Genomic DNA, 12,256 nt, shown 5'->3' on the forward strand with positions numbered 1-12,256 from the left:
AATCGAGTCCGCAAGAGAGGGCACAAAACAAATCGCAAGCAAATACTGAGGTGAGACACGCGGATTTGTTTTACCGAGGTTCGGTTCTCTCAAACCTACTCCCCGTTGAGGAGGCCACAAAGGCCGGGTCTCTTTCAACCCTTCCCTCTCTCAAACGGTCCCTCGGACCGAGTGAGCTTCTCTTCTCAAATCAAAGCCGGGAATAAAACTTCCCCGCAAGGGCCACCACACAATTGGTGCCTCTTGCCTTGATTACAATTGAGTGTTGATCACAAGAGCAAGTGAGAAAGAAAAGAAGCAATCCAAGCGCAAGAGCTCAAAAGAACACGGCAAATCTCTCTCTCTAATCACTAAAGCCTTTTGTGGAATTGGAGAGGATTTGATCTCTTTGGTGTGTCTAGAATTGAATGCCTAGCTCTTGTAAGTGGTTGAGAAGTGGAAAACTTGGATACAATGAATGGTGGGTGGTTGGGGTATTTATAGCCCCAACCACCAAATGTGGCCGTTGGGAGGCTGACTGCACGATGGCGCACCGGACAGTCCGGTGCACACCGGACATGTCCGGTGCCCCCGCCACGTCATCACTACCGTTGGATTCTGACCGTTGAAGCTTCTGACTTGTGGGCCCGTCTGGGTGTCCGGTGCACACCGGACAACACCTGTTCATTGTCCGGTGCGCCGGAATGGGCGCGCCTGCCTTCTGCGCGCGCAGAGCGCGCATTAAATGCCCTGCAGGTAGCCGTTGGCGCCGAGTAGCCGTTGCTCCGGGGTCGCACCGGACAGTCCGGTGCACACCGGACATGTCCGGTGAATTTTAGCGGACTAGCCGTTGGAGTTTCCCGAAGCTGGCGAGTTCCTGAGGCCGCTCTCCGTGGCGCACCGGACACTGTCCGGTGTACACCGGACAGTCCGGTGAATTATAGCGCGAGTGCCTCTGGAAATTCCCGAAGGTGGCGAGTTTGCGTTGGAGTCCTCTGGTGCACCGGACATGTCCGGTGGTGCACCGGACACTGTCCGGTGGCACACCGGACAGTCCGGTGCGCCAGACCAGAGGTGCCTACGGTTGGCCCTTTGCTCCTTTGTTGAATCCAAAACGTGATCTTTTTATTGGCTGAGTGTGAGCCTTTTACACCTGTATAATCTATACACTTGGGCAAACTAGTTAGTCCAATTATTTGTGTTGGGCAAATCAACCACCAAAATTATTTAGGAACTAGGTGTAAGCCTAATTCCCTTTCAGCCGGCTGCGCGCGCCCGCGACCTTCCGTGCCCGGCCACGCAGCCTCACGCCCTAGTCGGGGCTGCGAGCACCCGTGCCAAGGCCGTCGAGGGCCGGACCACGTCGTGCCCGCCGAGGCTCGGACCGAGCCCGCCGGGGCCACACCGGCCACGCGGGGGTCTACGCCGCTGCTAGCCTGCGCCCCGTCCTCCTGCGCCGCTGTGCCGGACCTCTGCCCCTCCCCGTCGCTGCCCAAGGCCAGTCCCTGCCGTGCCCCCCCACCGGCGTCCCAATCGTTGGTGGTCGGCCTCCCTCCCTCCTCTGACCACCGGCCTAGCCTGCTGCAGCCGGCGCCAGCAACTTCCCTGGCGGTCTCTCTCACTGTTGCACGCACAAGTGCTGCCAGGGCGCCTCCAACTGCGTCGTCGGTTGCACCTAGGCATGGACGCCTCCCCATCGGCAGTGGCACCTGTGCTCTAACACTGACAGCCCTTTCCCCGCCCCCGTCAACATGTGCACGCCGCGTGTGCATCCACAGGTGCCCCGCTGCAGCCAACCACGCGCGGGCTAGCCGTCGCCACAGCCCCGGCTCATGTCCACCTGCGGCGCCTCCCCGTCGCCCACCCCCTCCTGCCCGCTCTAGCACCCAGCAGGGCAAATTTACCGAGCTTCTTTCATCGCCATCGTCAAAACCACCTGCCAGGACCGACGCAGGCCCCTGTCCGGCTAGACCCGCCCCGCCACCCACCTCTTCATCGCCTTCGTTGGATTCGTTGCTGACGCGGCTTTCCTGGCCGGATCCATGTTGCTGCGGCCTTCTCGGCTCGATCCACTGTCCCTTTCGCCGGATCCGTCGCTGTCGTAGCCTTCCCGATCGGATCTGTCGTTCCCCTTCTATTCTGCCCCGGGTGCGGACACCATGACCGACGTAGATGTGTGCATTGCCGTCGGCCTCCCTGGCAGGGCACCTTGATGTTCGGACGATCGAAGAAGCAAGAAGGTCGGCCTGCTGGTGCTCTTTTGTTGTGTCGCCCTGCCGATCGTTGATGCTCGAATGTCGACCCCTCCCGAAGAACAGGCTCCTGTTGTGTGTCTCCTGACCTCGGCCACCTCGACTTCGGCTAACTCGACATCTAGGGGCTATCGCCTTCTCAGAATCCACATCGGTCTCTTCTCCAGCCGCAACATTCGCCTCACGACGCTGCGACTGCGGGGGATTTCAACCCGTCGACTCCTATCTTCGGCTTCTACTCCAGTCTCATCGTGTGTTGTGCCCCGTTGCGACTGCAGGGGAATGTTAGACTGTGTGTGTGGACCAACACCACTGTTGGGTTGTCGGCCCATTAGGGTTAGGGTTGTGAGTCTATATATTGTACTCAAGCACTTCATAATTCTACACATCCTCTTGACTATTTATTCATGGAGTTCTACTTGCCAAGGAATCTGAGACAGCGAGACTAACCAATCATCTCGGTTAAAATAAAGGCATCATATTAGGCAATTCAAGGATTCAAACTACTGCCCTTAGTTCCTATTTTCTTTCGCTTCGTTCCTGGATCACCCGCAAGTTGAAATCATTATTCATAGCGAGTTTGTGTGCTTTGGTTTTTTTTCTAAAACAATTGTGATGTAAGCCATAAGGAAAAGGAACGAGTGCTCAAGAACAAAAGGAATGTGAGGCATCTGGAAAAACCAAACCAAGCCTGTACCTCTGTAGCTAGAGGATAAAACAAATAGTTCAGGCTTTCCTCCATGTTCCCATTCTTGCTGTTCTTAGGCCATCTCCATCTTCCTATTCAAGACTTACTCTCAAGTCTTAGGTTCTACTACTCCCTCATACTAAAAACCATATGCCTGGAATTATGAGATATGAAATGTATATAGGCCATTACATCACCATGTAGAAAACCTCGTGTGGAGTAAACTAACCTCACGTGGAGTAAACTATGCGCAGACAGACCTTTTTTTTCTTGAATCACGCAGGAGAACTGCGTGTCATTTTATTAAGAGGAATAAATCGAGTTCAACTCGAGGAAAGTATCCTCAAATACCATACAATACTCAGAAAATAAAAATAAAATAACAACAGAACAACCCAGATACAAGTCTAGCTGAGGGGACACCTAGGGGGCAAAACTACTCCTAAGAAGGAGCTCATGTGGCCCCGAGGCCCCAGCCAAACACCACATATATCTGTTATTAGATACCTAGAAAAGGATTGACTGCATATGCGGCTAGGTAGCATCAAACACACATGCGTTCATGTGTTTCCATATCTCCCAAGAGACCAAGATGACCATCAAATTAAAGCCTTTCTGGATAGACTTAGGGTCCGTTCGGTTATTCAGGATTCTGCTCCAGGAAAGAATCCAGCTGGAATAACTGTATAATTTATATAACAATTGGTAACCTGGAATAGTTCCTACTCTTGTTCCAGCATAACCGAACGGGGCCTTAGGAAGTAAGGAACAAGCTTTGCCCCACCATGCACATAAACGACTCAAAGAAATGGGTACCAGAATCAGCTCCAGGTTTTGTTTGGGAGTAAGTGTAATGGAGAGGATTGAGGGGTTAGAATATCTTATTATTCAATTTGAATATTAAGGGATTCTTACCTTCTCAGTTCTCTCCATTACACTTGCTTGAATAATAAGGGATTCTAACCCACTCAATCCCCTCTATTACACTTGCTCCCAAACAAACCCTCAACCTTAAGATCCTTAACCACTTTAGAATGCAGCTCCAAACCTCCCTAATCAAGACACAAGATGAGAGGATGTCATTGATAGTTTTGTCAGCTTGATCACAAAAGGGGCAAGCTGGTTGGTGAGGTAGCCCTCTCCTAGCCAATCTATCAGAAGTCCAACAACGATTATTAATGGCCAACCACATAAAGAACTTGCAATTAGAAGGTGCCCAACTCTTCCAAATCCACTTCCAGGGAGAGATGCGCAGACAGACCTGGTCCATGCAGATAATTAGAGCTGAAACAGTCGATGACACGGAGAGGGCATGTGGATATGAAATGGCCAAGCTTTGTCCTGCAGACTGAGTGTAAATACAAATCATATGGAGGGAATCTTAAGCTTTACCCATATCTAACAGGACCACCAGCATACCCAGCATTTAAGAATTAGAACAATTAGGGGATAACATATCTTAAACATTTCAGCTATAGCCATGATTCAGATGCCAGGAATACCATGCTATTTGAAAGCAATTAGAAGCTCTTCCAAGGCATAAGAAATTGACAACATCATAACTAAAGCGAACAAGAAGATGGTGATAACTATCACAGTTGACACCTGAAAGCTTGAGAGGTGTAAATTATAATCGTTCAGGCTAAGAGGAAAGACAATAAGACAGTGACAGTTGTCACAGTTGAAAAACTAAGAAATGTTCAGGCTAGCAAGAAAACTCCAAGCTGTTTATTCATACATAGACACCAATTTTATTGTTTCTACTTATTAGTGCACTTCTCTTTTTTTTAAGAAGAAGAAAACAAATGAGTTCCCATGAAATTGTGACTTAGAGATGACCGGAAACAATTACTAGAGACTAGCACAAAGTACGCATGGAGTAAAAAATTCTCGGCTCTGCAAACTTTACACTTGGCTGGGGCTCTATGAGATGGTGCACAGCTGCTTGGACCCAGAGTGTAGCCAGTTATCACTTATTAGTGCATATCGCCAGGAGCTCACATGTTGAGCAATCATTTGCCAGAGCCGAGCTTCTTTTTTTTTTGCAGTGCAGACAGAATGCAGGTAGTCATAAATCTTCTACTTGCCACATTTGCTTCTTGCAAACTTATCGACCACCTTTTGTTGCTATGCCCAATGCTTGTGTGATCTCAGTGTAGCTAATTTGGTTCAAATTTTGCAGGAAGTTGATAATTTTGTTTCTGCTGCAGAGTCAGATGACGGTGTTCATATCTTGTGTTTCATCATCCTTGTTTATCTGTACTTTCTTTTGCAGTACTTGGTCAAAGAGAAGATGGCAAAAAATGCATGCCATCATATGTTCTGTCAAATAGCATTTCTGTCTCTTGCAGTTAAGTTCGAGGAAATGCTAGAAAGTTTTTTACTCCATATGCTAGCTGATAAATATCAGCATAAGATGTGTTCATACTCATAACAGTCAAAGTTAAGCAGTTGTATGGTTGTGCTAGAGGAATCTGAAACTTGAATTACTGGCAGTCTAACTAAGCTATACCTTTAAATTGTCTGTGACCAAACAAACCAAAGAATTTTAATCTTAAAAATTCCAGTAAGCAAACCAACATCGTAAACTATGCATCTATTGAAGCATACCAAAACAAACATTAAAGAAAAAAAAATGTCAGATCACCACTCATCATGTATGTCATGTGAGCCTAAAGCAAGAGGAAGGATCACCTAAGAACGATAGGAATGGGAGGCATTAGGAAGACACAAAATGAGGTTTCAACCTCATAGGCCTTCCTCCATGTTCCCATGCCCACTGCTCTTAGATCATCTTTACTTCCTCTTCCATGCTCACTTCCAAATGCAAATCATCGAAATAGGAGCATAATTTGGTAGTCTACTGAAACAAGTGCGCAGCAAGCCAAAATGAAAAGGATGGAGCGCTTAAGAACGGCAGGAATGGGAGTCATTGGGAAACACCGGACAAAGCTTCCACCTCTGTTTCTCAAGGAGGAAACTAGTGTTTTCTCAATTTTCCCATTCCCACTGCTCTTAGGCCCTCTCTTCCTCTTCCCAGCTCACTCATAAATCCTACAACTACAACTTTCCATATGCTCCACAGCAAGAAAACCACTTGGATTGTTGAACAGAAAACCCTCTCTCTGATGTATATATATAGACCTGTAGTGTACTCTGGAGAAACCAAGATGCAGAAGGAGCATGCGATAGCCAGGCCACTGTCCTGCATTTTTAAATGTAGAGCACGTGCAGATCTCATGCTCATCTATATGGTCACTCATGGATAAATGATAACCAGTATTAAAGCATGCATTTAGAATGGAAAAGAAAATGTGTCATATAACTTGCACTTTAAGTATTGATAGAAGAAAGGAGAAACTATAAAACATACCTTGTGCAGTAGAGTATGAGGGATAACTTCCCCTTCAACCCAATCCCCCTTCCCCACGGAACCGCCAGCCAGCAAAGACCCCGCCACGCGGTCGACGGAACCGGAGCCCCCACGGTCGTCGCCACCCGACGAACAATCTCTCCGAATCGCCCAGAATCACCCTCACTCCACTGACCGGAAGCTCGGTTTCGTGCAGCGGAAGAGAGATACGCAGACGCACCTGAAGTCCAGTGCCCACCGCCGACGAACGGCGGAGGTACCGGTGAAGCCCCTCGGCGCGAGCCCGTCCTCACCCCCGAAAACGCTGGCCCGAACCCAGGACCTCGACGGGCGAGACCCGCGCCTCGCTGGTGTGGTGACTGGTGAGACGAGCGGCGAACTCAGGAGGGAGGAGGCCTAGGCGGCGGGGGCGTCCGCGTCGTCGCCCCTACTTCTGTGGCAGCACCCATCCTTTTGCTAGCCGCCAAGCGCCAACATGGTGTCCGCGTCCACCGCCGTCTCAACGGTGTCCGCGATCTCCACCCACATTGCTGCGGGGCACCTCTTCACGGCCATCGACGCCCTTCCCTCGTGCTCCGCCTCCTCGGATGAAAACGGTTGGCAAGGGGTCGGGTCTCTACCGTTTTCATTTTCATATTTACTTTGTGGGGGACGAAAACGAAAACGAATATATTGGTAACAAAAATAAACAAGATAAATATAGTAATCGAAAAACGGTTCGGTAAATATCGAAATCGAATGAAAATTGGTATTTTAAATCGGTAAAATCACACTATAAAACCATATATTCATAACTTTACAACAAATAAAAAGTTTAACGTAAATCCGGAGCACACATAGTTTAATATACCACATAAAACTTGACTAACATAAAAAATCATATAAGTCTACTGGCACACATGACATAATATAAAGTTTAGAACACATGTTCATAATCACTTGCTCACATCAGGATCACTTAGCACACATAGACTATTACAACCAAGTCTCATTTGCTCACATCTCTCAACAAGCATAAGACACATTGCTCATGGAGAAGAGCCACTTGCTACATCTTCATTATTCTTAGAAAATTCTAGTACGTCTTCATCCTGTTAATGCACAAAAATAAGTCAGTTTTAGATAAATAAATACATATACAGCATGAATCGGTATGCAAGTAGTATGAAACAACAGTACCAACCCAAGTAAAAAAACAAGGCAGTAAGTAACTAATAATCTTTAAATATCTTATCCATCTCATTCTCATGATTCATTGCAGCAGCAATAACAAAGTCTAGCACCTCAAGATCATCAATCATTGTTGGAAATTTTGTAGCACCTTGAATGAGACAAATATGCATCAATATAAGTAAAATAATTGCTAGGTAACTATAAATTTGAACTTCATCATAATATATGCATTCACCTTTTCTAGATGCCGCTACCCAATCTTTTGTGCATATCAAAGCTTCAACAATCTCCGGACCAAGACGGTTGCGATAAGGATCAACAACACGACCACCAGCACTGAACGCAGATTCAGAAGCAACAGTTGACACTTGTATTGCTAGCACATCCCTTGCAATTTGGGTGAGAATAGGATATTTTGCAACCCTTCCCGTCCACCATAATAAAATATCAAATTGATCATTATGCTTTAAAAGGGGTTCTGACATATATTTATCCAATTCATTTGACTCTACTTGATCATAATCCTTCAATTCATGCAAATATTTTTGAAATTCATTGTCTTCATTTCCCATCGAGGTATCATCTGTACTATTATTAGTAGTTGTTTTTGTCTTTGGAGCTTAAGGAGTACGACTAGAACAAAATTCCCTAACAAAGTCCTTGCTCCCGCCCTCTTTACGCCTCGCTCCTCCGCTTGGCAAAGTCCCGACGCTCCCTCGCCGCCGCCCGCCGGGTCGCCTCCCACCTCGCCTCCTCCTCGTCATCGTCCCCCCCCCCCCCCCCTTCCACCTCGGTCTCGTTCACTCCAACATTCCTCTTCAACCGCGCCATCGAGTCCCTCGCTGCCTGCGGCAGTCTCGCCGACGCGCGGGAGATGTTCGACGCAATGCCACGCCGGGACGGCGGTTCCTGGAACGCCATCATCTCCGCCTCGTCCCGCGCCGGGCACCCTGCAGAGGCGTTCTCCCTCTTCGCTGACATGAACTCTCTTGGCATTCGCCCCAAGGATTTCACGCTGGCATCAGTGCTTGCCTGCTGTGCTGCTGAGTGCCTTGACCTGCGTGGTGCACAGGCAGCACAGCAGCTACATGGTCATATCGTGTACGGGAAGTGCCTCTCGCTTACGGACGCAAGGCGGGCGTTTGATGACATCCTGCAACCCAATGACGTTTTCATGGAACATAATCATCCGGAGGTATCGTCTTGCTGGTATGGGCGACATGGCAGTTCATATGTTTTTCATGATGTTACGGGCTGGCGTTAGGCGGCCGCTGGTATATACTGTCGCACATGCAATGCTTGCTTGCCGGGATAGCTGCGCACTTAAAGAAGGGAAGTGCATACATAGTTTAGTTTTGTGCTCCGGCGAGGGTATGACCACCACCACATACATGTGCGGAGCTCTGTTGTAGACATGTATGCCAAGTGCGGCGACATTGATGCAGCACAAAGGCTCTTCAACCTGGCCCCAAAGAAGGATGTGGTGATGTCCACTTCGGTTGTGTCAGGGTAGAGTTGGCTGTTTGTGGGAGGATCGCTGATGCAAAACTGGTGTTTGATGGCATGGAACAACACAATTTGGTGTCCTGGAATGCTATGTTGACTGGTTATGTCAAGCCCATGGATCTGGCCGGTGCTTTAGATTTGTTCCAGCAGATGAGGCAGAGGAGACGAAGGAGCTTGATGTAGTTACACTGGCTTCTGTACTCAATGCCTGTACAGGGCTGCTTGACCTTGGGAAAGGTGAGGAGCTCCATGCACTTGTGAGGTTGTATTCCAAATGTGGATGCCTGAGGACTGCAGAACGTCTTCTTCTATTTGAAATGGGATCAGAGAGAGAGAGAGAGAGAGAGAGATACTCCTGGAACTCGATCATCTCAGGTTACGAACGCCACTCCATGAGTGCGGACGCTCTCAGCATGCCCTACCCCTACGTGAGATGCAATCCGAGGCAAAACCTAGCCAGTCAACGTTTTTCAGCTCTGCCCTTGCAGCCTGTGCGAACATATTTCTGCTTAAGCATGGGAAGCACATTCATGCATACATGATCAGAAACAGGAACGACATTGACGATATACTGCGAAGTGCGCTGGTTGATATGTATTCCAAGTGTAGGCTGTTTGATTATTCCGCCCGGGTCTTTGAGTTAGGGTCATCTAATGATGTCGTCCTGTGGAATTCTATGATCTTTGCATGCGCGTACCATAGTGAAGGTGACTCTGGTTTCGTGTATCTGTGAGGGGCATGTCAGGTTGGGAAGGAGTTACTTCACTCTGATGAGTACAACAGCATCGTTCCACGGATCGAACACCATGAATGCATGATCGAGCTGTTGGGAAAGCATATGGATACATGGTTGAGCTAGAGGATTTCGTGGACCACATGCCCTTTGAGCCAACAACCGCCATGTGGCTCAGGATCTTTGACTGCTGCAGGGAATATGGGAGCAGAAAATTAGGGGAGAGGGCTGCGCAGCGCATCAATGATAGCAAACCGTCATATTTGTTCAGTCCGCTCCTGTCTACGAATGCAGTGGCTGTGACGATGCAGAGCCCATGTCATTCTTGCTGAGGCTGACAAAACTGGTGATGATTGATTGAGATTCTTGCTGAACTGTGAGGGGTTTTAGGTGGCTGAGAAGCTGAATGGGCTGTCTGAGATGCCACAAACTTGAATTTGATCTTTTAGCTGCCTATGAACGGGTACAATCAGCACTTACGATAGTGATACCCTGCTAAGACAAGAATTCAGGCTGAAAACAGCTCATGTTCCCTCGCCACTCCCTCGCGGCTCCATCTGCGCCGTGCCCCCCCCCCCCCCCCCCCCCCCCCCCCCCCCTCAAATCACCAGGTCCACCACCACGGCACGCCCACGCCCACCGATCGGGCTCCCAGGATGATGGCGGTCGGTGGAAGACACGACACCGTATGCCCTCCTGTCGGCGGATCGATCGACCCAGATGGATCTGAGAGTCTGAGCTGAGTACGTACGTACGCACGTTCACTGTTACAGCGTTACGCATCCGGTACACGTCACATGTCAGTCAGTGGCACACGGTGAAACTCGGCAGCCGGATTCTTCTGCCACTGCAGTCCAGGCCAGGTCCAGTCACCGCGGCGACACGAGCGTGGATCCGCTCCGGGTTCCATATGCCGCGCGCGTGTTGGTTTTCGCACGGCCGGCACTGGACCACGGGGTGCCGCGCCACCTACTGGGCGGGGGCGGGGGCCGTGGTCCGTGGACACAGGCGCGGCAACAATCACTGCTAGACTTCGCCCAAGGGTTAACAGCAGCAGCGACGTCATCATCTATATCTATGCCTCGCCACCATCGATCGACGGATTCGAGAGTGTCAGGAATGGATATGGACTTCACCTCCCCGGCTGCCACTTCGACAGCAGCCGCAGCGACGACGACGTTCGAGCCGCCTGCCGCTGCTGTCGTCGTCGCAGGCCCACTTTCGGCGGCGGCGTGGCGCCAGCTCCCGTTCCCCCCGTTCGCGGCCGCCAGCTCGACGGCACCCACACCACCCTGCAGGTCCCCTCCCTCTCCTCCCGCCGCCGCCGCCGCACTCAAACGCACCGCCATGGCCGCAGCGCGACAAGGGCCGGCGGGGGCGGGAGCAGACGCCGCGGTGGAGGACAGGATGGACCTGCTGTGGGAGGACTTCAACGAGGAGCTGGCGCGCGGCCTGTGGCCGGAGTCCTCGGACTACTCGTCGGACGCGGAGTCGGAGCCCGCGGCGGCCCGCGGGTGCGCCCCTGCGCTGCGCCCCTCGTCCAGGGCCGGCGCGGCCCGGCACTGCCGCCGCCGCGCCGGCACGTGGGTGCTGCTCATCAGGATCTTCCGGAGGCTCTTCGTCATCGAGAAGACCGTCGCCGCGGCCACGGCGAGGGCGAGCTGACGCGACGCGAGCGTGCTTGCGCAGCCAATGCGAGCCCCTCTTCCCACGCAGGCAACTGGCGCCTCCAGCCCTCCATGGATGGTACGGTGTGCTGCTGAGCCTAAAGTGCGAGCTGCCTCTTCGAGGAAGAACCGTGCATGCATGCTTCCTATGCGAAAACGTACGGTGGCTAGTAAATTATACTGCTGCTCCATTAGAGTAGAGACACGTTCTTGACGCTGCAAATAAATAGGGTTCAGTTGTTCATCGTGAGCAGATACAGAGAAAAATAGAGCGGTGCCGTAGTCATGTCACTATTTCTTCATTCTCCATTTCTCCCACTGTTAAATTGGCATTATTCCAATTTCAATCATGTTTTAAGAATCCATCAATAGTACAAATGTAAATTGGCAAATTCTTCTTTTTGTGCAACTTTATTAGTCACGAGACGCTGTCCTGTGATTCATGGTGTCATGCATGCATACTGTCGTGTCGTATAGTATTCGTATCTGCGGATTCTGAATAAACAAAGATAGAAAGGTGCGGCTTTCTCAGGACAAAAAATAAATAAATTTGGCGTGGATTCGTCGTGGGGATGAAAGGTGCTTGTGCTGTTTACTTGGGAGGATGCGTGTTTTTTGTTTGGGCGGCTCACATAGGACAAGGGCGCGTTAATTCGCACTGATGATAAACAAAAGGCAAAAGGAGGCCACGGAAAGGGACATCCAACCTTCCGGCCTCTCACCGAGTCACAACAGTGAAAACCCTTTTGTCCTTCCAAGCAAGGTAACTTCACATTATAGATGGCCAAACGGGCCGGCACGGCCCGTCGTCGGCACGGCCCGCCAGGCCCGGCTACGAAGCGTGTCGTGCCCAGATGGGCCGGCGTGCCGCTGCCGTGCCCCAGA

General features: G+C 50.3%; 1 protein-coding gene, 1 non-coding gene and 1 pseudogene across 2 annotated transcripts; 2 read left to right on the forward strand and 1 right to left on the reverse strand.

Annotated features, from left to right (window-relative positions):
• Positions 1 to 4,063: 4,063 nt before the first annotated feature.
• On the forward strand, positions 4,064 to 10,266 carry LOC103642758 (pentatricopeptide repeat-containing protein At3g26540-like; annotated as a pseudogene).
• MIR2118c (microRNA MIR2118c) lies at positions 5,597 to 5,729 on the reverse strand. Its single transcript, NR_121110.1, has one exon. It is a non-coding gene; the product is annotated as a microRNA MIR2118c (primary transcript).
• Positions 10,267 to 10,311: 45 nt separating the features above from the next.
• LOC103641661 (uncharacterized) lies at positions 10,312 to 11,806 on the forward strand. Its single transcript, XM_008664988.2, has one exon. The coding sequence runs from the start codon at positions 10,782 to 10,784 to the stop codon at positions 11,367 to 11,369; it is 588 nt and encodes a 195-aa protein (XP_008663210.1). The 5' UTR covers positions 10,312 to 10,781; the 3' UTR covers positions 11,370 to 11,806.
• Positions 11,807 to 12,256: the final 450 nt, after the last annotated feature.

The sequence above is a fragment of the Zea mays genome, chromosome 10 (assembly GCF_902167145.1).
Source record: "Zea mays cultivar B73 chromosome 10, Zm-B73-REFERENCE-NAM-5.0, whole genome shotgun sequence".
NCBI lineage: Eukaryota > Viridiplantae > Streptophyta > Magnoliopsida > Poales > Poaceae > Zea > Zea mays.